This window comes from Lolium perenne, chromosome 3 (assembly GCF_019359855.2).
Source record: "Lolium perenne isolate Kyuss_39 chromosome 3, Kyuss_2.0, whole genome shotgun sequence".
Taxonomy (NCBI): Eukaryota; Viridiplantae; Streptophyta; class Magnoliopsida; order Poales; family Poaceae; genus Lolium; species Lolium perenne.
In genome coordinates, this window is record NC_067246.2 from 281561850 (window position 1) to 281588478 (window position 26629).

The 26629-nt window shown below is 49.8% G+C and overlaps 1 protein-coding gene and 1 pseudogene across 2 annotated transcripts; one reads left to right on the forward strand and one right to left on the reverse strand.

Annotated features, from left to right (window-relative positions):
- The first annotated feature begins 19132 nt into the window (after positions 1 to 19132).
- LOC127338676 (uncharacterized acetyltransferase At3g50280-like) lies at positions 19133 to 20535 on the forward strand (annotated as a pseudogene).
- A 1970-nt stretch (positions 20536 to 22505) lies between these two features.
- On the reverse strand, positions 22506 to 24328 carry LOC127344338 (NAC domain-containing protein 90). Of its 2 annotated transcripts, XM_051370574.2 has the most exons (3): positions 23820 to 24319; positions 23380 to 23729; positions 22506 to 23045 (listed from the first exon to the last, which is right to left on the reverse strand). In XM_051370574.2, exons 1-3 carry the CDS (start codon positions 23977 to 23979, stop codon positions 22776 to 22778), a joined length of 780 nt encoding a protein of 259 aa, XP_051226534.1. In that variant the 5' UTR covers positions 23980 to 24319; the 3' UTR covers positions 22506 to 22775. The 2 variants fall into 2 exon arrangements, with proteins under 2 accessions (XP_051226534.1, XP_071684610.1); XM_071828509.1 differs by having other exon boundaries at positions 23380 to 24328.
- Between the last annotated feature and the right edge of the window lie 2301 nt (positions 24329 to 26629).

A 26629-nucleotide genomic window follows, 5' to 3' on the forward strand; every position in this document is an offset into this window, starting at 1 on the left:
GATTCACAAAGAAACCCACTTTGGGCACTTAAAAAATAAAAAAAATTATGCGAAAACAATTTGACCTACCGTAGCAGCATTGTCTGTCATGCCAATATACAGTTTTGTATATTTATTATATATGCACATTGTCACAAACAATGACATCAATATGGCCATGAACATGGTCACTTGGCTTGAAAGCCATGAATATTTATAGATGATAGTCCGTTTGTGATTGTTTTTCAAATAAAGGGAGTATGAAAAAATTATGTTTATCATTTATCTTTGCAACAAAAATATAAAAAAGAACCAAATATGCAAAGTTTACATTTTTGGATTATTTATTTTACAGTACCCTTAAAAGAATACGAGCCATCCATTTGTGCCGATCTAGTGGACAAAATTAACCGGTACTCCATCATAGATAGTAATATCCATGGCTTTTGGTGGCTCATCCGTGGAGGACAGAAGTTGTCTCACTTCTTGATCGATGATCCTTCGAGCGCGTACATATGAACTATGGCCAAACTGTTCCTAGCGCGGGCGGCCGCCACACCTTCTAAATTTCTCCAGTCGCTAGTGTTGTGGGTATACTTTATGGGTATATCAACGGCAGGGCCTAGATCCGGCAAGCCCGGGTGGCCCATAGTTGGTGGTGAGGCATGTGGCCCATCGGGCGGCCCAGTTGCTGTAGATCATGAAGGATGAAGTCCAGCCCAGGAACGAGAAGCCGGATCCTAACCGACCTACGAAGGAGGCCGGATCCGTGGAGGCCCATAAAGTATCCGGATCCAGCACGGCCAAGAAGGAAGGCGGATCCTTGACGTACACGGCAAGACATTGTACCGTAGTTAGGCAACTTGTATTCCGGCTAGGACTCTCCATGTAAACCCTAGATCCGTGCGCCTATATAAGCCGGATCCCGGGAGCCCTAGAGGCACAACCACAACTCATTGTAACAACGCGAAAGCGCCCAGATAATTCCAGACAAGCGGCGGTAGGCCCTGTCATCGTGCAGGTGTTCCGAAGCTGGGTAACTCGCGTACCACCGTCCCGAGAGCACTCCGCCCTATGGCCCCTACTTCTTCTCCCCCTCGTGAGGATCCCTCTTCCGAGGTACCGTCGATTAGGCAACGACAGTTGACGCCCACCGTGGGGCTTGTGGTGTCTGGAGGTTCCGCCATGGGAAGCTACGACGACACCATCGCTGTGGGGCGCGTCCTCTACGCCGGAAGTCTGCCAATCGTCCCTCCGGATGAGTGTTGGATTCCGGCTAGGACAAACCCCGTCAAGCTCTCCATCGTCCCAATTGGCGGCATACACATCTTCATCGGGGAAACCGTCGATTCCGACGGAAACCCACTGATAAGTAACGCAGACGCGACCGCCGCAGAGCTGGACGCTGTCGCGAAGATCCGATCTGAGATGCAGGAGCTTCCCAAGGAAGATTCCGCCTCGGATCTGGAATTTTCAAAGCCCACCCAATCCGCCCCTGAGCAGGAAACAACGGTGGAAGACCAATGCAGATCCGCCTGGATCTCCTGTGTTAGAAAAGCGAGAGGTGCCACTTCGTACACTTCTTGGCCCATACCGCCGAACCGCCCCTCAAGAAGACGGAGCTGGCCCTGAGCAGTAGAGGCACCGGAAAACGACGCGGATCCGGATCAGCCGAGCCTATCGGAGAAAGCGAAACTCCGAGTGAAGAGTCGATTTTGGGCAATCTGAGCCCAATTTCCGGAGATACCCCTCCATGGATACCGACGAGTTTAACCGCAAGCTAGGGAGTACGGTTTCGGTGATCAGCCCAAGTCGACTCCGCCCGGCCCTAAGCAGGTTCTCGCAACCGTAGCAGCGCTGGGACAACCTGGATCAGAAGAGGCAACCAACCAATCTGACCCTCAGCCATCCCGCCAAGGATCTCCAATGTCACGGGAGCGACCCCGCAGGGATTCTCCCTCGGAGGAACTCCTGTCACCTGAAGAGATGGTTGCACGAGCAGTTCTTAACAAACCTATAACCTCGGGCGACGCCGCAGATCCGGAGGCTCTAGAGGCCACTAGGAAGGAAATGCTGGCCACAGCCAAGGAGCTCGCCAGTACCGCAGCCGCATTAAGGGATGAAAGGTAAGAAGCTGCAGGTTTGATGGACCAATTCGACAGACAGGATCGCGAAATTGCTGCCACACTCGAGCATGTCAAGAGCATGGCGCAAGAGTGGGAAGTAAAGATGACCTATGCGCAGGCGGAGGCCGATCGAATTGTTAGAGAAGCAATTCCGCCTCGCAGAATCAACTTCGCCACGCCCGTAGAGCAGCAGCCGCTGGAAACCCCAAAGGACAACATGCTAAAAGCTGCGGAGCTATTGAAGAAGAGGGACGAAGAGGTTGATATCAACTACCTCCGCAAACTTGTCGCTTTAGCAATGCAGCAGCAAAGCAAGGCGGATAATTCGCGCAGGTTAGAATCCAATCCGGATAACTGTGTATCTACCGCGCAGAAGGACGCCCGCGCCGATCGGCATCCCGATGATGAATCACACACCGGATCCTCGGAGCGCAGAAGAAGAACCAGGGAACACCCAAATCCGATCCCCGTTCCGTCAAAGACGCCTTCGTCAGATCCAAGAAAGGGAAAGGATGCAATGTACTCTGGACGAGACAAATATCGCAACCCCTCTCCTCCGCCTAATGGTTACCCGCGACCCCCTCGCCGCCGTATTCCAGCCGGAAACACCAGGCCCCCAGGGCATGGTGGGATTGTTATCCGCGACAACGTGCTGCCAAGAAACAGAAACAGGGAGCGCTCGCCGGAACCTCGCCGGAACCAGAACAATGTTCGTGAGCCCGAGCCCAGGAGGAGTCGGAATGAGGAGCGCGACCCGGAGCCTCGCCGGAGCCGCGACCCAGAGCCTCGCCGGAGCCGCGACCCGGAGCCTCGCCGGAGCCGGAACGACCAGGGCAGCCAGCGCCATGGCGAAGGCAGCCACAGAAGCCGGAGCCAGCACCGGGAAGGCCGAGGAGAATCAGACGGCGGAAGCAAGAAATCGGACCGACCACCTCGCAGGTCTCCCTCACCACCACCTAGCGGTGGCGGCGGAGGTGGAGGCGGAGGCGACGGCCGGAGATCTCGCTCTCGCTCACAATCTCCTCGCCACGGCCCGCGCGACGCACGGGAACGCCTTAACGAATACAGAACCGACTACATCGGCCCGAAGTGCTTTGGCAGGATGATTCGAGAGGAACCAAAGCCAAGGATGAACCTCAAGCTACCCGGAAACCTGAAGCATTATGATGGCACCGAAAGGCCGGATACCTGGATTGAGGATTACTATAATGCAGTAACCATTGCCGGAGGAACCCCTAACATCGCCTGCCGCATGCTCCAGTTGTACCTTGTCGGTCCAGCCCGGATCCGGCTCGGCGACCTCGAGAAGAACTCCATCTTTCTGGTTCGACCTAAAGACCGCTTTCGAGAAACACTTCAGAGGCACCTACAAAAGACCTGCCACGCCGGCGACACCGCAAGCCTGCATCCAGAAGAAGGGAGAAACCTCAAGACACTACCTCACACGATGGTTGGCATGCAGGAACGAGTGCGAAAACGTCGACCACACCACCGCCATGTACGCTTTCATTGGTGGACTGCAGAGGGGAGGATTGCTGAGGCATACGCTCACTCGTTTGGCTAATTCAAACAAGCTGACTTTGGATGAGATGATCTCCATTGCCAGTGATCATACTGCCGCCGATGATGACGCAGGCGGTGATCTCGCAGCCACAGCAATCCCCCTACATCAACAAAAGAAGAACCGTGATAACGGCAACAGCAGCAGCCATAAGCGCAAGAACCCTGATGACCAGAAGAGTGGCGGATCCGAGATGATCGCCATGGCGTTTCAGCGCGGAGGTTCAGGAGGCGGAAGAGGACGCGGACGTGGAGGCGGAGCCGGCAGGGGTTAGCAGCATACCACTGAGGTCACAGCTGGCGGATCCCGCGCCCCGCAAACCTACGAGGAGTACAGAGACATGCCCTGCCTGGCCCACCTAGATCCGGTTACAGGGAAGTCAACTCACACCAACCGCAACTGCAAGTGGGTCAACGATCTAAAGAACGACCCGGAGGCAGGATACAAGCGAGCCCGGAAGCACCGCCCACGCGGCAAGGGAGGCAAGGGCAAGAACAAGGACAAAGAGGAAGATAGTTCCGAGGCGATGGATGAGGATGATAACTCGCCGGATCCCAAGGCCGGATCCGCAGGAAAATCCAACCCATTCGAGAAAAAGAGCGTGGGGGCTTACCACACTTTCCTCGGAACCCCAACAGTCCGCGCTGCCAAGTCAGCTACCCGGATCCTGAACGCCACGATTCATTTGTGCCGCAGTATGTCAGGTGGTCAGAAATCCCGTGCACATTTGATAGGGAGGATCACCCCGCCATTGTGCCAAAAGAATGCTACGCCTTGGTTGTAAGTCCCCGCATAGACGGGTATGACTTCTCCAAGTGCCTCATGGATGGTGGAGCCAGCTTGAACATCATGTACCTGGAGACTCTAGAGCGGATGAACCTCACCAAGGAACAGCTCAAACACAGCAACACTGAGTTTCATGGCGTGGTTCCGGGTAAGAAGGCGAATTCCCTCGGCAGCATCACACTTCCCGTGGCTTTTGGCGATGTTCACAATTTCCGCGAAGAAAAGATCACGTTTGAAGTTGTGCCCTTCAAGAGCTCCTACCACGTCATCTTCGGCAGGCCCACCTACCACAAGTTCCACGCAAGAGCGTGCTACATCTACAACAAGCTCAAGATTCCGGGTCCTAAGGGTATGATTACCGTATCCGGAGACTACAAAAAGGCTCATGAGTGCGAGTTAGGCGAAGCCGCCTTCGCAGAGTCTGTGATATCTGGAGAGGAGCTGAAAGGCTACAGAGCCGCGGTGGATCCGACTGAGATGCAGACCACCAAAAAGCAGATCTCCGAACAAAAGACCTCCTTCAAGGCCGCGATAGAAACCAAGAAGCACGACCTCATCAAAGGCGACCCTTCCAAGCAGGTTTCAGTCGGAGCCAACATGGACCCCAAATAGGAAGACGCGCTCGTCGAGGTCCTCCGCGCTAACATGGATATCTTCGCATGGCAACCTTCTGACATGTCCGGAGTACCTAGGGAACTCGCCGAGCACTACCTCAACATAAATCCGGGGGCTAAACCGGTGAAGCAAGCTATGCGACGCTTTGGAGATAAGAAGCGCCGCGCCATAGGAATGGAACTAGCTAAGTTACTAGAGGCAGGTTTTGTAATAGAAGTTATCCACACCGATTGGGTCGCAAATCCCGTCCTTGTACCCAAAAAGAACACTGAAATACTAAGAATGTGCATCGATTACTCCGGCTTGAACAAGCATTGCCCGAAGGATCCGTTCCCCTTGCCGCGCATTGACCAAGTCATTGATTCGACGGCGGGGGCGGAACTTCTGTGTTTTCTTGATGCGTATTCCGGGTATCATCGGATCCGGATGAAGGAGTCCAACCAAAAGGCGACTTCATTCATTACCCCGTTTGGTACTTACTGCTATGTTACCATGCCTTTTGGTTTGAAAAACGCATGTGCCACCTACCAACGTACGATGCAGCGGTGCCTGAAGGACCAAATCAGCCGGAACATGCACGCTTACGTCGACGACATCGCGGTCATGACCCGGAAAGGATCCGACCTGATCAGCGACCTCACAGAAACCTTCGACAACCTCCGCAGGTACAAGATGATGTTGAATCCGCTGAAGTGCATCTTTGGCGTGCCAGCCGGAAAAATCCTTGGCTTCATAGTCTCTCACAGAGGCATTGAGGTTAACCCGGAAAAGATCAAGGCAATCCTGTGTATCAAACGGCCAACTTGTCTCAAAGATGTGCAACGACTAACTGGTTGCGTCGCAGCAATCAGTAGGTTTGTTAGCCGTCTTGGCGAGAAGGCGCTACCTTTGTACAAGCTGCTGAAGAAAACAAACAAATTCGTCTGGGACGACGCAGCCGACGCAGCTCTTCGGGGGTTGAAGGAAATACTCACCTCCCCACCTATCTTGGCAGCCCCAGCAGAGTCAGAGCCGATGCTCCTTTATCTGGCAGCTACCAACAAAGTCATCAGCCTCGTCATCGTGGTGGAGCGAAAGGAAGAAGGTCATGAATATGACGTCGAAAGACCTGTCTACTACATTAGCGAGGTACTGACGGAGTCAAAGCAAAGATACCCTCACTTTCAGAAGCTGGCTTATGGAGTGTTCCTAGGCAGCCGGAAGCTGAGACATTACTTCCAAGAGCACCCAGTAACAGTTGTGAGCAAGGCTCCGCTGTCAACAATTCTCAACAACGCTGACGCAACAGGATGTACGGCTAAATGGGGCATCGAATTATCCGCCTTCGACATCGCTTACAAGCCTAGGACTGTGGTCAAATCCCAAGTCTTGGCAGATTTCGTCGCAGATTGGACAGAAGCTCCGGATGCAAGTCTGGAGCCGGAACCAGAAACATGGGTCATGCACTTCGATGGATCCAAGCAGCATCAAGGCTCAGGAGCCGGAGTCACCCTGAAGTCCCCTACCGGAGAAGAACTGCAGTATGTTCTGCAGATCCACTTCGAAGCTACAAACAATATGGCGGAATACGAGGCTCTACTACACGGTCTGCGCATCGCTAAGGAAATCGGGATCAAGCACATTATATGCTGTGGAGATTCCGACTTGGTGGCACAACAAGTAGCCGGAACCTGGAACGCCAGAAACTCTGTCATGGCGGCCTACAGAGACGAAGTTGACGAGATCGCCAAGTTCTTCCTCGGATACGAAGTCAAGTACGTCAGGAGAGACGATAACACAGCGGCAGACATGCTATCCAAGCTCGGATCCGGCAAGAAGCAAATTCCGCCTGGTATTTTCCTGGAGCACCTACGGATACCCTCAGTTAAGGGCGCTAACCCGGAAAACCCAGAAGTGGCAGTATCTCCGGCTAGGGAAGTGATGGCTATCATTCCGGCTTGGACACAGCCTTTCCTGGACTACCTCATCGATCAGAAGTTGCCAGAGGACGAGGTCTTTGCGCGACAGATCGTCAGACGAGCAAGATCCTACACAATTGTTGATGGACAGCTCTACAAACGAAGTGCAACAGGGGTATTTCTCAAATGCGTCTCCAATCAAGATGGCATTGAAATCCTCAGAGAGATCCATGCAGGGGACTGCGGGCATCATGCCGCCCCCAGGTCACTCGTTGCAAAAGCCTTTCGGCTAGGTTTTTACTGGCTCACAGCCAAAGAAGATGCTGACAAAATAGTCAAGACCTGCCGAGGTTGTCAGTACTACGCTACTCAACCAAACGCTCCAGCCCAAGAGCTGAAGACCATACCTATCACCTGGCCATTTGCGGTCTGGGGGCTCGATATGGTTGGTAAGTTAAAAAGATCATCTCCTGGCGGTTTTGAATACCTCCTGGTCGCTGTTGACAAATTCAGCAAGTGGATCGAGGCAAAGCCAGTGAGGAAAGCCGATGGTGCTACGGCACTAAAATTTGTCTATAGCCTCGTGATGAGATTTGGCATCCCACACAGCATAATCACAGATAATGGCACAAACTTCGCTCAAGGAGAGTTGAGGGATTATTGTGAGACAGTAGGGATTCGGCTAGACCTTGCCTCTGTGGCTCACCCACAATCCAATGGTCAGGTTGAAAGGGCTAACGGCCTAATATTATCAGGAATCAAACCGCGCCTTGAAGAACCGCTGCGACGAGCAGCTGGAGCTTGGGCTGACGAGTTGGAAGCTGTTTTGTGGAGTCTACGAACTACCCCTAACAGATCAACAAGGTTTACCCCATTTTTCCTGGTATACGGATCCGAAGCCGTGCTTCCCTCCGACATCATCCATGATTCACCGCGAGTTTCCGCCTACAATGAAGAAACAGCTGATGAGGCCAGACAGCTATCTGTGGACCTGATCGAGGAAGCTCGGAACTTAGCTGACCAGCGCTCCGCCATCTACCAGCAGAAGCTCCGACGCTATCACAGTCGTCGAGTTCGGAATCGCTCCTTCATGGCAGGAGACCTGGTCCTCCGCCTTCGTCAGGTGAAAGACCATAAGCTGCAATCTCCATGGGAAGGACCCTTCGTCGTTAGCAAAGTGCTTCATAACGGGTCGTACTACCTTGTTGATTTCCGCGAGCTGAAGGATAGACCTGCTAATTGGCACCGGAAACGCAAGCGTGAGGATCCGGATGACATCTACGACGAGACAGATCGCCCTTGGAACATCGCACAGCTACGTCCTTTCTACACTTAGCATATTTTTTCCGAGTTACAAACTCTGTAATAGTTATACATGATCAATGAAATAAAGCTTGTGGTTCACTCTTTGAGTCTTTTACCTCCTTTACTTGTTCATTTTAGATCATGTATGTTTTTTCCGACTAAAACCACAGAGCTGGATGTTTCCGCCTAGGCGTGTATGAAAGTTGTGATTTTCAAAATCGTCCCTTAGGACGTAAGCCTAAGTTTTCTGGTGGAAAAAATTTTCGTTGCGAACTCGTGGGTTCCTGGTAGCGACTTCCGGCACCTAGGCTGGGGGCTTGTTTCCGCGGTTATAGACGGACGCCATTGGGCTTCGTCACCGCATGCGAGCGTTTCCGGCCAAAGGTTTTCCGGCTCGTGGAAGGTCAAACGAGAAAGCCGGAAAATTAACAAACCAGCACTTGCTTTTAACAAACGAAACATGCAAATAATTCTAACGGATAGCAGGATAAGTTTTCTGCCCACGCATAGTTGTTTCGTCCCTAGATACTTAAGAATTAAAGTTATATTACAAACCCTCGCTGGGGCCAAAATGATGCATTGTTTCTCCCGCAGGAATAAAAGTTTTCACTCCCCCTTAGCCGGAGAAGTCTTGCCCTCTGGATCTTTTTCCTTGGCGTCTTCGGCCGGAGATGACACGTCTTCATCACTTTCTTCCTCTTCTTCAGAAGCTGCAGCGCTGGTCTTGGGTTCCTCTTGGGGAGCGTCCTTGGAGCTGGTCCAGGTAAATTGGGTTCCGGATTCCGCAGGTCGCGCCTCCGCGTCGCGCTCCTTTTGAAGTTCGGCTTCCAAGGGCTCGTCCGCAGGAAGAACGACCTTGTCGTAGAATTCATCATGCCAAATCCTGCGCGCGATACGGGTGTCGTAGCCGCTCACTGCATCCAGGAGCGCGTTAACATCCGCATCCGGAGGAACGCCCGTGGTTACCTGCTCAAGATCAAGCTCCGGGTTATGTGCTAAGCACATAGTTAAGGTCATTGCAGCTGCGCCTCGGGCTGATGATGCTTGTAGATCCGTCACCAGCTCCGGAAGAACGTCCACTTTTCTAACAAGTTTGCGAACGTTGCAAGTGCGACTCCTCTTGATGGATAAGTTGTAGCATATCTTGCGGGAGGCGGAGATGAGATCTTTGCAATCATCGCCTGCAAGTTGAAGAAGGTCGTCTCGTGGGAACAAATTCCGACGCTTTTCCGGATACCCAAGCGGCTCTGCATAAGATAATCAGGATATAAGCACGCAATTCGAGCACAAAGAAAAAAGTCGGAGCAAACATCTAGACAAGGTTTCAGCATAGTACCCAAGATGTTCTCGTTGAGCAAGTCCCAGTGATGTTCCGCGGTCTCCATATATTTCTGGAACCCATAGAGCTCTTTCTGCTGCCTCTTGATGGTCTCGCTGTCAGCATTTCTTTTCAATATAAATTCGCCCTTTTCCCTGATGTGCTTGGAGTTTTTCTCCGCCAGCTGTTTCTCAGCCTGCTCCCTCTTTAGTTCCGCCTCCTTTAATTTCGTTTCCAATTCTTGGTACGAGGAGCGCAGGTTCTCAAGTTCCGACGAGGCTGTAGCAAGGGAAGAGGATGCGCCTATAATAACATAAGTCAAAAACAAGTTCAAAGTCGGAATGTGACCTAATGACAAAAAAGACGGAAACCAACCTTGGGCGTCCGCCAGTTGTTTGTTCAGTTCCGCATTCGCATCTTTCAGAGTCCGGATATTCTCCGCCTGATTCAGAGTAACGCGGCGCTGAAGGGCAATGTTCTTGTGCAGCTCGTAATGCAGCGCCTCTTTGTTCTGTAAAACATAGACAGGGCGGGAGTAAAAATTCGGCCTGTAACAGTGGTTTCCTTCAAAGCATTACTGCCGGAACCTTTCCGCCATAATGCTTGGGGGCTACTGATCCAATTTAAAAAACTTTCCCGGAAGTAATCTTTCTCTAAGCATCTAAGCGCTAACTATTATTTGAGTTTCCGCCTACATGCTTGGGGGCTACTGGGGAGTACCTTTTGCTTGCAGATGAGTTTGTCGAAGAACTGGCCGACATCCTTCTTAAAGTCCTGGATTTCCGATGTCGCGACGTCAGGCTTCCCCCAGGCGTTGTTCAGCATGGTGTTGAGCAAGTCTTGTTCAAGCTCCCATTTCTCCGCCTCGGATAACTTGTTGAAAAACTTGGTAGCATATGCCTTGGGGGTGGAAGTGATGTCAGCCGGATCTCCAAAGTTTTTCGGAAAAACGACGACGTCGCCAGCGCCGTTTCCGGCCTTCTCAGAAGAAGTGACTTCAGTCTCTCCTTGGCCTTGTTCTTCTGCGTCTTCTTGGGCAGGGCCTTTGGCCTTAGGATCTTCTCCGCCCACTTTCTCGCTGCTAACCGGAATTATTTCCGGTGGAGTGTTTGCGGCAGGAGGGGGAGATTGATTAGCCTGAGGGGGAGACGGCCGAGGAGTAGGGTGGGAGGTACTTGGCGGAGCTGGAGTAGTAGGACCAACTGCCGGAGACTTTTTCATGTATTTAGTAATAGGCTCTTGGCTGATGGTCCGCGTGGCAGTGGTACTCGGATTCCTGCAAACAAGTGAAAGGGATCGAATAAGAAATAATTTCGCCAAAATAGAGGTGCACCATATTCGGAAACTTACGGGGCGCCGGGGATGATGGGGCGCGAGCGTTTGCCAGCTGTTGAAAGCATCTTCAGGCGTGTACGTTCCGCTTTCCTCGAGTCTAGCGGAGGTGGCCTTACGGTCTTGGACTTCTTGGCGGAGGCCTCGCCGCTAGCTCCGGCTTCTGAGCCGGAAGCTTTGGCGCGGGGACGCTTCGAAGGTCGAGGGGCCACCTTGCGGGGTGCCTGTTCCTCTTCCTCCTCTTCGTCTTCCGGAACCTCCTCCGCCGCGTCGCCACTGACAGGGACACGAAGAATGGTGCGGAAGTTTTCCTCCGCCAAAGTGTTGAGCTGGGAGGAATATGAATAAAAGTCAAAGTTAACATCCAAAAACTTGTGAAGTTTGAAGCAACGAAAAGAACAGAGCTTACCGGAGGACACTGGTCGTTTGTGTAGATATCCTTGATCAGTTCCGGGACCTGTTGGCCCCTAGGAATTTTCACCAACGTCTTGAACCTTCTCTTGAGGGAGTCGGCCGGAAGATCGTGGCGAGTGACTCGGAGGAGATCGTCCGCCCCAGTGTAAGCACACATCAGGCGTGCGTTGTAGCGCAGGGGCTGGATCCTCCGGCTAAACCAGCTGAGAGTGAGCTAGGCCCCGGTAAGTCCATCATGAACTAACCAGGAAATCCTCCGCGCGGCCTTCTCCAGTATGGGTGTTTGGGCAAGCGTGGGGATGAAGCTCCAGCTTGCGAGTTCTTCCGGAGGCTCGTTGATGAACTTGGGCAAGCCATCGTGGATGTCCGGAACTGAGGCGTTCTTTTCATAGAACCATCCGGCGTTCCAGTACCGGATGGATTCGTGCGAATCGTGAGGAGGATACATGCGGCCAGGTCGGAGCATGAACGTCATACTCCCACAGTTCACCATTGCTTTGTCTTTCGTTTCCTTCTTCACCCGGAAGAAGAACTGCCATAATCTGACATCTGGTCGGATCCCAAGGTGCCCTTCGCAAAGAGTTGCGAAGTTGGAGAGGAGGAGGTATGAGTTTGGGCAGATGTTGTGGGGCTGGAGCCTGTATGTGTTGAGGATGGAGAGGAAAAACTCCGAGCAAGGGAGTGATAGTCCGCGTTCCACCCAAGCCTTAGTCATGACGATTTCTCCGGCTTCGGGCTTGGGGACGTCGGAATCGCGTGTGAAGCTCCAGTGAGTGGAGATCATACCCTTGTTCTGGAGCTCTCTAAGCTCCACATCAGTGGTTTCGCAGGGCCACCACTGACCCCGCTCTCCTTCACGGATCCGGGCTTTGGACGCCCTCTTGTTTTCCGCCTCCTGTACTTTGGCTGCCATCCTAGCTTGTCCCTCGAGTTCTTCTTGAAGCTCTTTGAGGGAGGGGATCCGGCCTGGAGCGGTGCTGGAAGATGCGGAAAACGGTTGAGCTAACCTAATGTCGGAAACATATGGTGGCAGGTATGATATGGGATCCGGACATATTGGTTCTAATGGATTGGGATCCGGGCTACTCGGAGAGCTACCGGTACAGTGCGATGAATCAAGTGGCATGCTTCCGGCTGCACCCATGCAAATTATTTGAGTATCCGGATCTACACTAAGTCTATCTTCTACGAGGCCGGCGCACGTACCGTTAATGGCGCGGTGGCTCGACGGAGTTCCGGTGAAGTCGAGGTCGCCGGACTTGCAGGAAATCACCTCGCGTGACCACGAATCGGCGGCGGGAAGGATTTCCCGTTCAACCAAAGGGATCTTGGCGCGAGGAGAGGCTTGGACTGGCGGCGCGCGGAGCTCACCGTGGCAAGGTTCGCCGGAGATGAGATCCGTCGGGCGGTGCGGCGCGAGGAAGAAGATGAAGTGGTGAGATGCGGTGAAACAATGGAGAATTACCGAGCCGTGGGGTATTTATAGGCCATTCGCGGAGATTCGGGATTCGGATCCAATGGTGGAAACTGAACGGTCGCACCGTTGGATGGATGACACGTGTCTCAGGTCAAGTGCGGTAAAATGACGTGGAGGTAACTTAACCATGCACTCCCGAAAGTTCCGGCTAAAGATTTGCATCTGCGAAAATTTAGCGCGGGAAATAAGGAGGTTGTACGCGGGAAAAGCGGAATCTCCGTTGCAATATCTCCTCTGAAGACGAAGGATTTCCGAATGAATGAACCCGGAATCAAGCAAGAAGTTTTGAAGCTCTTCAAGATTCTCTTCGTTTCCGAGCTAAATGAAGTCGGAGGAATGATGAATCTCGGAGAACTTCGGGGGCTACTGTTGTGGGTATACTTTATGGGTATATCAACGGCAGGGCCTAGATCCGGCAAGCCCGGGTGGCCCATAGTTGGTGGTGAGGCATGTGGCCCATCGGGCGGCCCAGTTGCTGTAGATCATGAAGGATGAAGTCCAGCCCAGGAACGAGAAGCCGGATCCTAACCGACCTACGAAGGAGGCCGGATCCGTGGAGGCCCATAAAGTATCCGGATCCAGCACGGTCAAGAAGGAAGGCGGATCCTTGACGTACACGGCAAGACATTGTACCGTAGTTAGGCAACTTGTATTCCGGCTAGGACTCTCCATGTAAACCCTAGATCCGTGCGCCTATATAAGCCGGATCCCGGGAGCCCTAGAGGCACAACCACAACTCATTGTAACAACGCGAAAGCGCCCAGATAATTCCAGACAAGCAGCAGTAGGCCCTGTCATCGTGCAGGTGTTCCGAAGCTGGGTAACTCGCGTACCACCGTCCCGAGAGCACTCCGCCCTATGGCCCCTACTTCTTCTCCCCCTCGTGAGGATTCCTCCTCCGAGGTACCGTCGATTAGGCAACGACAGCTAGGTTAGAAAATCGCCCATTAAAACTGCAAGAAAGTCTATAATACCCCAGATACGAGCGGTCAGATTTAATTGGTACTCCATGTAACTTCGAGGGAGTACCAGGGTATAGTAAAAACTCTCCTAAAATATGGTAAAAATTGTAGCTATAACCATTCATATCAAGGAGTTAAATCTTGCTAAACTTGCATTGATTATCCTATGTAATTATTACTCCCTCCGCTCCATGTTAAATGTCGCTCATTCAGAAATATTTAAACACATTTGGATGAGTGACAACTAATATGGAACGGATGAGCAATTGTGTACCCATGTACGTCCGCGGCCTTGGAACTCCTTTCTCCTTATTTGGTACTAGAGTTTTGGTATGCATTGGAGATAATCCTCACCAAACTCTAAATCCCACTTATTTCTAGATCGAATCATATTTGGTCCAAGAGTATTGAGCGAATTTAATCTTCACTTTTCCGCAGATCTTAGTGTATTACTGTATTTTTCTTAATCCTCAATACTCTATCCCTACCTAGTGAATTTGGGATGATTTTTTTTTTGAAAATTACATGACGGTAACAATTTTATCCAATACTTTGGAGTATTATCCACACTCATTCCAACAAAAACTTCAACACCAAATAAAAGCTATAGGATTCGGATGGCGCCGAAGCCGCCGACTTGTGAGCACGATAGGCACGCAACACGACAGCCAAAACCCACAGCGTAAAGGAGCAGAGAAGAAACAGAAGAGCTCATTGCGTGCAGCACTCACCCGAATCAGCACACTGCACACGCTGCTTTCGCTTTTCTTTCCACTACTTTCGGGATTCACTTCAGGCAACCGCGGAACGCACAGCAGTTCCCGTTCTCTGGGTGCATACTGCATGAACGCCTCTCGGCTTTGTGCATAATCCTCAACGCATCTCTCTCTGTCAGAAAGCTTTTCCTATCTAGCAGAATAAATTGTCGACGCCACAAGAGGGCTACTATACTATACTACGCGTGGCGTGGACTACTTCCAATCGTTCGAACTGAACGCATGTTTCTGCGTGCCCGAATATTCACGCATGCGGGCGCGCACCATTCCAATGCAATCTAGGGATATTGTCTATTCAAAATGATAATTGAAATGATAAGGCGTCATACACATTTCATCCAGATGCAAGTAGTAGTAAAAAGCATGGAAATTTCTGTACGCTGTAACTGAATCTGCAAATGCCGAGATGTCGTTTAAGCATACTCTTCAACACCCAATATGGTTGGAAACAACCTATACACCGACGGCCGGCTGCCCTCGACGTAGACACGCCTGGCCTTCGGCGTAGGCTACGCGGACGGAGGTGGATGCCGAGGGCTGTCGTCGGCGTAGCCATTTCTACACCGACGGCCGTCCTTGTGGGCTGCCACTAGTAGAAAAAAGAGCTTTCATTATAACCCATTAGTCCCCAAATATTTTGACCCAGGACTAATGGGGTCTTTACTCCCGGTTAGTAACACCAACCGAGACTAATGGTGGTCTCGGTTGGTAACATGCGCCGGCCACAGCCTGCCATAGCCCTTTAGTCCCGGTTGGTGTCCCCAACCGGTACTAAAGATTAAAGGTCTACCCTTTAGTCCTAGTTGGTGTCCCCAAATGGGACTAAAGTTTTTTTCGGGTTTTTTACTCCCCACGCACCCTTCACACACCTCCTGGATCGCCTTTGTTTCCTTTGTAAAATATAAAACAAAATGATAGAAATTTCAAAAAATAAAATCTTTTGAGATTCATGTATGTTACGGAATCTACCATTAGCAAAAATAACAAATTTAAATTTTTACTTTTCTTGCAAAAAAAAGTTTAGAAAAAGGTAAAATGACATTACCTTTTGCATACGACGTCGAAAAAAGGCGCATAATATATCAAAATAATCGTGGGAAAAAGTTACATCCGAATTCACCGGGAATTACCCGGTTAGCCAATTTTTAGATTCTTAAAATTTCAAATTAAAATACGAAAGAAGGAAGATTTTAGTTTTTGCTATAAATTAAAGATTTTATTTTATTTTTATTTTTCAAAAAATAAAACTAATAATTGCATCCTGCATAAAGATTACTATCACTTTTACCCAATTTTTCAAATTTTAAGGTTTTAGGTTTCGCAAAAAATTAAATATTAAAAAAATTTAAAATTTAAAAATAATACAAATTAAAAGTTAATGTTTATTTATTTATTCAATATTATTATTACATCATTAATTTTGTTTATTAAATGAATTATTTAAAATTCAAACAATAAAGAAATGTGACATCAATCAACATGTTAATAAGATAGATATGATACTAGTATCACATACATGCGCGGGAAGCACTTGGATGCGGGACGAGATGAAACTCGAAAGTTAAACGTGGTAGTGCTAAAGTAGTGGAAGGATGGGTGACCGAGCGGGAAGTTTGACCACGAGTAAGTAATTTGACTAGAGATAAGTGTAGTTAGAGACTATGCAAATAACTGAAATAATAGAAATTCTGAAAAAATAGAAAAAAAGGGAGTGAAAAAAATTTAGAAAAAATAAAATAAAAAATTCACCCTTGAGGCATTTTTGCCCCGAAGCACGCAGCCCACGTGGATGGACCTTTAGTCCCGGTTCGTAAGCAATCGGGACTAAAGGGGGTGGGATTTAGTCTCGGGTATTTAGTCCCGGTTGCACAACCGGGACTAAAGCCCCTTATGAACCGGGACTAAAGCCCCTTTTTCTACTAGTGTGCCCTTGTCAGGACGTACGCTGATAGCCCCAACATTTGGCCGTCTGTGTACAGTTTATTCATCAGCAGCGTCTTGTCCCATTGCGAGAATGCAGACAGAAGTCTTCATAAAAAATAAAACAGACATAAGTCCTGGGAAGGGGCCAAGCGGGGACTGACAGCTGTCATCAAGATAATTTTGAAGTGTGATGATGACATCCCTACCACACTACTACCTCTGTCATTACAAGATGAAGACGATCCTGCTGTGAAGATCAAGTCCAATGAAGTCAGGATTGGACCAATAACACGAGCTCGTGCGAAGCTACTTAAACAACAGGTGAATTTGTTTCTACGTGATACTTTGATCGATGAGAACTTTATACTGCCTAAGTCGTATTACTTATGTATGATCAGGTATGAAGAGGACACAAGCATCGCACGAGGAGGAGAGGAGCAGCTAGACCAGAAGCTGGACGTAAAGCTGGACATGGAGCTGGACATGAAGACATCCCATGGACGCGCGAGGGAGGAGCGGGAGACATGCGCGAGAGGAGGAGATGCAGTTCAGGCCGGCGCCAGGCCTGGTCCGACCGACCGTGCCGCCGGCCACCCGGTCCCAGCCTCGGTCCGACCGGCTCCCACGCTGGATCCGTACAGTCCAAACCGGACGCCATGCTTGTGCTAGCCGGGCGACATCCAGTAAGCCCGGCACCGTAGCCCGGTCACCACCCGGCGCCAGGCCCGGTTTCAACCGGCCTGACCCGGTCCCAGGCCCGGTCGAACGGGGCCCCCAGGCCGGCCGTGTCCGAGTCTGTCTCGACTAGATTCCGATCTGGGTAGGTTATTCTTGTAATTTTTCGACCTGAGGTCGTCCTGAATCCCTATATAAGTGCCCAAGACCCCCCAAATTAGGTTTAGACCACGTTTAAGATAAACCCTAGTTCATGGTTGATTGCTTTGCAACTCTATTGAATCCCTACACCATATTGTATTGATTTGGTGTAATCCCTAAAAGTCTTGTGTGATCTGCTGTTCCATTGGAAATTAGACGGTTGCAACTTACCGCTTCGTGGTCGGCGGCTACGTGCGCAAGTGTGTGGAGTTGCGAATATATTGCAGAGTTGAGAGCTGTTGCATTGGCGACATGGACAAATCGAGAGATCTCGTTGCGTCATACAAGTTATCATCCACTCATCATCAAGTTATCTCCGTTGTGTTCATCCTGTGATCATCATCACCACCGTTGCTTACTGAGAAGATCGGACCACCCCTTATCACTGATAGCTGTCATCAAGATAATTTTGAAGCGTAAACTGAGAGCTAGAAACGTTTCAGTAACACAATGTACATATGCAAGACAAAGGAGGGGTAGGAAAAAAGTACCAGCATGTGGGTCACTAAATCGCAATTCATGGGCAAACTGACTTACGAGTTTTTCGTGGTCCTTCTCAGATTTCCTACTCATCGATGCATGCGTTTTGGTGACCAACTTTATATAGACGGTGTTCCTTCGTTTTGCGCGGCCTCTTTCATGCCTAGGATGGTTGTAGGAGTTTGTGCCGTGACACGAGGGCCACCTGTGGTTCTCAACTGCTGGTGGCTGTCCTGATGGCAGTTGCAAAGATTTAGGCTCTTTTTGGGGTGGGTGTTGAAGCTTATTCGAAAGTATTGCATGACTCCCCTGTGCCGACAGTGAGGACACTCATGAGCGTCGTGTCCCTTCCTAGAGACGCTGTCGTGTAGTTTCCCCCTTTGAACTATGGAGATTCGCCTGCTCACTCGCGCAGTTAGCTAGTTCTTTAGGTGTTGGTGGTCCTTTGCTAGACAGCCTAGTGTGCTACTTCAGTTTGGTCAGCTCCACGGAGTGGTGGCTCGGGTGGCTCGGTGCTTGAAGGTTTGGATTCGAACGTTCTTGTAGATCTTGTAGTTTGAAGCCTTATTCTACGTTGTAAGGTCTTTTTTTGGTTTAGGTTTTAGCTTTGCACCCTTGCTTGTGTCTCTAGCTGGTAATCCCATTTTTTTTTCTGTTGTTGTTGTTACTACTTCTAACCGGTTGATGGTTTTGTTAATTTAAAGTCATACACATCGAGCCTTTTGTTTAAAAATTAGTGCCCCGTCATGTCTAGGAGTGCCCCACACCCTGGTCTATTGGTTGTGAATCTTGTGCGTGTTATGTTTAGTCCTGAACACGATGACTGAATTAATTACGGAATGGCTAGAAATCAGGCGCCTGATTTTTAGTATGTATCAGTCGACGCTTTTAGCTTTTGGATTTTGCCTCGCGATTTGTGCAGTGTGAGAACGTAGTGAGTTTCCACGTACTAGGTTGAAACTAAGAATTTAATGAGTTTCAACTAGGTTGAAACCGATAATTAGTACTATTTTTATAAATTACAACTATATTGAAACTGAGATTTGTCACATGACATCAGGCGACTGAGACATAGACTCGCCCAATTAATTAATAACTTGACGTAATTCAGTCTTCTTATATAGCCGTTATGAAGGTTCAGAGAAGACCTCCTCCAGCTAGCTGAGCCAAATTGGGTAGATAAAATACAAGTGTTGTGAATCTTGTGCTTGTTTTGAACATGTTCACACCCAGAGATGCCGTGTTTTGTTGTTTTATGGAAGCCTACGAGGTATTAAAGAGTGGCAAGATCGCATCAGCTTGAGTATACTGTCTATCACACTAGAGAGCAAGCAGCTCCGCTCATACCCACTTCCAAGAAAAGAAAGCAGAGCGAGATGGGCAATGAGAAGATGGAAGCAGGAGCCGCCCAAGCCGTCCGGATCGTGTCCCGGCGCATGGTCCAACCGCCGTCGGAGGAGGAAGTGGTGGACATCCACCTCAAGCCATGTGATCTCTGCCTCATCACCGTAGACTACATACAGAAGGGCATACTCCTGCCCGAGCCTCCCGCCGGCGGAGAGCACCTCGTTGACACCCTCGCCGCCTCCTTCACGCGGGCCCTGGCCTGCAAGTTCTATTCCTTGGCCAGCCGGCTCGTCGTGAAGCATCACACCGACGAGACCATCGCCGCCTCCGTCTACACGCCTTCGGGTGGTACGGGACTTCTATCCGTTCAACCACGTGCTGGGCGCGGACGCTGCCATCAAGTCGCTACCGGTGCTGGCGGTGCAGGTCACAGCTCGACGACGGCGTCCTCATCGGTTTGTCCATGAACCACTGCGTCGGCGATGGCACCACTTTCTGGGCATTCTTCAACGCCTGGTCCGGGATCAGCCGAGGTGGCAACAACAATGACTCCCTACACAAGGTATCCAAGCCGGCGCCGGTTATCCAGCTCCAGAAATGGTTCCCCGACAACGTCAGCCCCGTTCCAATCCACATGCCATTCAGTAAGCTGCAGGACGTTGTCCGGCGCTTCGAGCGAGCGAACCGTGGTGGAGCCTTTTTCACCTTCTCTGCCGCCAGCATCAGGAAGCTCAAGGCCAGGGCCAACAACGAAATCGCCGGCACCGCCAACGTTACTATCTCCTCGCTCCAGGCCCTGCTCGCGCACCTTTGGCGGGCGGTGTCCCGCGCGCGGCAACTCCCACCGGGGCAGGAGACATCTTATTCCATGTTAATTGGATGTCGTGGCCGCGTGAACGGCATGCCACAAGGTTACATCGGTAACGCCGTAGTGCTCGGCAAGGCAACCTCCACCGTCGGGGAGATCCTAGAGAAGGGGCTAGGCTGGACGGCATGGCAGCTGAACCGCCTCGTGGCGTCATTCGACGAGGCCACCATGGAGGAGTGGCTGGATCGCTGGATTCACGCGCCCGATTTCGAGTACATGGGGAAGCTATCATCCGGAGGGGCGGCGCTGATGACGGGGAGTTCACCGCGGTTCGACGTATTCGGGAATGACTTCGGGTGGGGAAAGCCGGTTGCTGTACGGAGCGGCCCTGGGGATAAGATGGACGGAAAGGCGACAGTGTTTGAGGGGCCGGAGCGAGGAGGAAGCATGTCGCTAGAGGTTTGTGTTGCGCCGGATGTTCTGAAAAGGCTTGTGGCCGACATTGAGTTTATGGAGTCCGTAAGTATGCCTATGTGAGCTCAGAAACTTGTGTATGCCCGGTTTGTATCATTGTATATCTCTAGAATAATCAGTCACATGTACGTGACCATTTTTCTTTTAACCCACAACAATTTCAAAATAAAAAAAGGTGGCAATAAATCAGGCATGACCATTTTTTACAAGTCATATGAAGTCATACTTATGTTTTAATTTGTTGATTACACATTATGTTACCTCCATGGATCCATGCATTATTATTTCATACTTTCTTTCTTTTTTACACTTGAGAAATGGTTTGTTTGATTGTTTACACTTTCTTTCTTTTTCCAAATAAGAAAAAAAAAGAGAAACTTTGACAACTAAATAACAACATAGCTATTTCTGACATGATTGAGAAATAACAATTTTTAAGTTTGTATAAAGAACTCTTCGGTCTGCATATAGGGTTCGTGAGAAATGCAATGGTGGGAGCAGTCGTCGCAAGTGGCGTCTCAAGTGTATACTAGGACTCTAGGAGTGTCCTTCTCCTTTGATAGTTTGCAATGGTGAGTGCACATTCGTTGAGTGGGTAGTAACCTTTGAAAAGGCTGCCTGAAATTCGGCAAAGCCTTTGTTGAGTGCTTGTACTTACCAAACCAGCAACCCTGTTGGCCAACAACCTTTGCCAAGTAGAAATTGGAGCAGGCTGACAAGCTAAAGATCCAATGGAGATAACGTCAAGCTAATTTGGTTGTTCATATCCATGGTAAAAAGACCTGGATGAGAGGTGAATGCAAGTTTTAAGTAAGAAACTAAAATCGAGAGCCTTAACTCATTAATTCAAAAACAAAGTTGAGAAGATTTGGATTCGACGAGATAACACTCATTTTAATCAATTCGGTGCAGATTCACGCTGTCTCTTAAAAGCACTTATGTGAAAATATAGTAGTTTATGTTAGTGTAATTAGCCTTAAGATAATCACCATTAGGATGTAATCCCACATTTAGAACATCTTAACATGTGGAAAAGTGGTGGTACTAACCAGAATTGGGACAGTATCCATGGCAATTGCCATAGCGTCTCCTCACGCGGTGTTAGTTGATGAAGAGGCCACATTGATGGTGTAGCCGTGCATGAAGCCCATAGACGTCGGCACTGGTTTCCGGTGGTGGTAGGCGGTGGTAGTTCGACCTTCTTGTTCTCTTTCGTACTTTTGGAGTCGTTTGTTTAGGATTTCCCTTGGTATGTCAGTTGGATAAGTCTACGACGGGATGACTCATCTTTTATATGTTTGACGCTCGGAAATAGGGACCTAAACCAAAGCATTGGTATACAACACCCCCAATCAGGACACGTACGTGAGGGTGATGCAATACCCTCTTTCTCTTTATGTGTTACAACTAGAGATCAATTACAACATTTCCCCCGGATCGTAAGGTTAAAAACATCATAAGCACATTCTCAATAGAAGTAACATGCCAACATAAAAGTATTCCATTGACCAATGAAATATCAATGGACCTCTTTACCTATATCACACTGATAACTATTTCTTTAAAAGTTTATTGTATTAATTATCCTCTTATTTGGAGTGATTATTATATTTCCTTTACTGTTTCAACTGCTACGTAGTATTTTTCACCAAATCTTATTTATTTTTATTTGACCATGAAAGGCCGAAAAAGTCTTTTCCTGTATTTCTAAGTTTCATGAATCTTTTTAATCCCAAATAATTCATGAGCACATCTCACAAAAGGTTTTATGCGAAGAAACAAGACACATAATGAAACTCAATGAGGGACCAAAGTAAGGGACCAACTATAGTCGGGCGGTTGTCCCTCTAGCCTATCTCAACGTATGAGCCTAGTGTTCGAAATCCTTTGATTATCATTCAAGTGCGAGGCACAAACATTCGTTAGTCTCGATGCTTATTCGCTCATAAACCAAAGATGATAAAATAAGTTTCCCGTTTAGGTGATACTTTATTTACCATTACATCTACGGCGGGTGAACAACCATGTTATTTCTTGCAGCATAAAAGTGATACACACACAATAAATTAAATTTATTTGTAATCAAATTCAATACATAAGAGATGATGTCCTCAGCTTTGCGAGGACCATTGCTCTAGTTATACTTATAACAAGGGATTCACGGTATAAATTGGTGGAGATATGGTATCAAGAACCATAAGTTCTACCGAATTGGGCGGAGTATCTTTTCTCCAGAAAATACTACTCCTCTCCATAGAGAAACTAATCAAATATGATGTGCTCAAGAAACTAATTAATCAAGTATGTGTGTGCATGATCTAGTCTACAGGCCAGTAGAGAAGAGCAGCCAACGTGGAAATGTCGTCCCCGTAAGGATCACCGCCACTTCCCTCCATCAGCTCCTCTTCATGGAGATGCATGGATCCACCGGAGCCGTCACCGTCGTCGGGCGACAGCGACATCGCGGCTTCCGTGGCTGGCCCTGGATTGTCGCCGCCTGCAGCAGCGCCGGCGACGGGCCGGCGATCGAACTGTCGCAGGGTGCCCGATCTGGTGTACAGTCGGCACAAGCTGAACTCGCCTCTCAGCTACAAGAAGCAGAAAATGTGCGTGTTAGCCATATGCAGATTATCGAAGAACACATCAACTAGTTGTCTAGTTTTCGACTTTATGTACATATTGGTGGGGCTTTCATCATGGCGACCTAGCTTATTGGCAGTTTGGCACTATCTAAGAACCACACATAATCTGAAGCAAGTGACAGCCTGACTAGTTGAAGCTGCTTTTCCACACGAATTTATGCTTGGAGATCGACATGACATTGATGCGTACGTCGGCACTGTGCAGTCTGCCAGTAGTACCTCTAACGGCTGCCAAATCGAGAAAGCAACATCCATTCAATCATTCGATCGAGTACAGTACCTGCGGAGGGAGGTTGAGGTTCGGCGGCGCGGCGGCGTGGGAGAACCCTGACCCTGGCCCAGCGACTGAGCCGCCGGCGACGTCATTGTCGTGATGGAACGCCCTGTACTCGTTCATCTTCCACTTGGTCTTGGTCCCGGACGGCGCGCGGCCGCGGTAGAACACCATGGTTTTCCTCATCCCGATGGCCCGACGGTCGGCGCCGTAGACGACCCCCGGCGTGCCCGCCGCCTTCCAGTACCCTGACGGCGTGGTCCGGCTGGGCCGGCCGCCCCGCGCCTCCCGCTCCTGCCGCTCACTGAAGTAGAACCACGGCTCCCCCTCGCCGCCGCACAGCCTGTCGTGGATCTCTGCGTACACGTATGCAGGAAAGGCAGCATGACGCAACGTACTGTACTGAAAGCATACTATGATTGCATCGATGGTCGAGAGTGTCGTACCTGAGAGCTGCAACGGGTCGACGGAGTAGACGTCGACGACGGGGATGACGCGCTCGATGTCGTCGACGCGGCGGCCGTCGAGCTTGTTGCGCAGGTAGAAGCATATGAGCTCCTCCTCCGTCGGGTAGAAGCGGTAACCCGGAGGTCTCCCGTCGGCCATGACAATCGATCGCCCGGCGTATACACGGCAGGCGGACCGGCCGGCCAGTCTCCGCACGTACGTACGGCGACAGAGGAAGCCCTAGCCAAGCCGCCGGTGAGTTTCTTGCTCTAGCTACCTCTTGATCTCAATGGCCAGCTGCCAACTTGTTAGTGTTAGCTCTTCGACTGGGGCTAAGATCGAAGCGTGCAGATGATATCTGGTGCGCTTGGCCGGAGCCGGAGAAGATTGGCTTGCAGCAGGGAGAGAGGTGATGGCGAAACTAAGTAAGGCCGGCCGGCGAGATGTGCGTATGGGGTTGGTGATGAGGATAGGTGTGACTGCGTCCGCAAGTATGTATATATGGGGAAGCACGCGCTAGCAAGGTGACTCTTTGTCTGTCATGGTTGACACGGGAGGACGACGACGCAGCTGAGCGCTGCTTGCTGGTGCTACCGGGCGGCGAAATTTCTCATGGCGTGGTGGGACCCTGGAAGTGTCTCCGTTCATAGACGAGGCCAGGCGGCGTACGTGGCGAGGTCCCGTACGGCCGGTGCGCTTGCTAGTTTACTTGTGGGGAAGACTAGTCAGGGCTAAGCTACGCCGTAGCATCGCTTTTCTTATCTTCTTTCAGTACCATTAGCGAACCTTTAATCATGAAGATCAGCATGCGATTACCTCGGTTTGCTTCCAGGAAATGGTCCCGATGACGTCATCTGTGATGACGCGGTAAAACATGGTTGAGTGAGCGTCCACGATGAACTGCTGTTGGTGGTAAAATGTTATGAGCAGCTTGATTCACATGGACACGAGGCATTAAGACGATCTTGTCTTTGGAACATCTACTATAGAGGAGTTCACAAACAATTACATTTCACTATGCAATATGTGCAACTGCAATATAAATCGTTTACCATTCATGTGGTTTGGTTAAATGTAAGAGCATCTCTAACATATCCGTAAAACTTAACCCGGAAAATCTATATTGGGTACTCCCGAAAACCCATATCGTGTATGAGAGTTCATATGCGAGACTGCAAATTTAGAAGAAAACTTGGCACCATGACTTGTTCAAAAAGATAATAGATAGTTCATACAAACCGCGAGTATAAATGGAGCAATTCATAATAGTTCATACATAGTTCATCCAACCCTAACCTAACCCTAGTCTACCCGTTGTACCCGGAGTGCAACGAGGCGGCGAACCGGCATATCACACTGACAAGCTCTAGATCCTTCCGTGCATCGAGGAGGTGCTTGCACGTGGCCTCGTTTGTCAGGTTAGCCACTGCCTCGCATTTGCATTGGAACATCGGGGTGAACTCCTCGAGCACATCCATCCTGCACCATACGCCGCCACTCTGCGAGTGGTTGCCAACTGCATAAGCCCCCCGTTCCCATGTTGTGGGCCTAAGGATGGAGCTAGAGAAAATGTTTACCTGATGCACCACTCGGACAAAACTCAAAGAATTTCACGCTTGTCGTCTTACAAGATAAAATTATGGCCACCCTTATGCACATTTTTCTTCTAAACTGATGCACTACCCTTAAAATTATCATACCCACTAGTAAAAAAAAAGTTGGACCCTGATGCTTTTGCATCAGGGTGAGCATGCATAGATCCGCCCCTATGTGGGCCCACGTGACAGATGGCGGCGTGCGGGCCCCCCTCCGCCTCAGCGTCGTGGGGCCGTGCGGGAGACGGCGCCGCACGGGAGCTCCCCGGTTCCTTGTCATGGGGTCGTGTTTCTCGGGCCAAGCCTGCCCACTTGGCCATATGACAGTGGCCACGTATGTGAGCGGCCTCCGACCGCATGCGAAGGCTACTTAGTCCTCCGCGTAGTAGGGAGGGCCACAACCGCCGCCCTTGTTCGGACCGCCATGCTGTGAGGTGGTGAACTCCCACAGCGTCGGGTAGGGCCATGTGCCATGGATTTTGTGGTGGATTTCTCCCCAAGGAGGACGGGCTCTATAGTGGAGGAGAGGAGATTACAACAAATTGGTTACGGGAATGGAACCCTAAATCCCCCTCCGACCCGGGTATATAGGGGTGGGGTGAGAGGATATCCTATTCATTGGAGATATTTATTTTCTAGGTTAGACGAAAAATATGTGGCATCTGTTTATGGTAAAACTCCTAATACCGCACATCGGCCGAACTTATCTGGACAGAGATCCTTTTCCTGGATCTGCTAGAGATGCTCTAAGGAGCTCTAATATAGTCATGCATGCACTGCAAAGTTCTCTTGAGCCTAGCTACGCAGGAACGGCCAAATCGACAGTTTTTCTAGGGGCAAGCCCATGCAACACTAGCCAGCAGACAATTTTTCAAGAAGAAACTTTGGTTCACTTATTATAGTTTTGTCCTTTTTGCTGAAAACTGTTGAGACTTCCATCTGTTCTCGAGCCAGAAATCTTATGTCCTTCGAAGCATTATATGATATCAGAGAAAATTGTACCTGCCGTTCTCCATGGAAGTCATCATCATAGCAGCCTGCGGTTTTTGGATTGTCAGAAGTGGCAAGATTTTCAAGGACCAGGCCCACTTGTCAAAGTTGAAAAGCAATTTATGCACAAAAACTCAGAATGATTGCTCATAGAATGAAGAAAAAACATGCAAAAAGATTTAAGAGTGGTTACAATCACAAGTATAGTTGTAAAATAGTGGCCT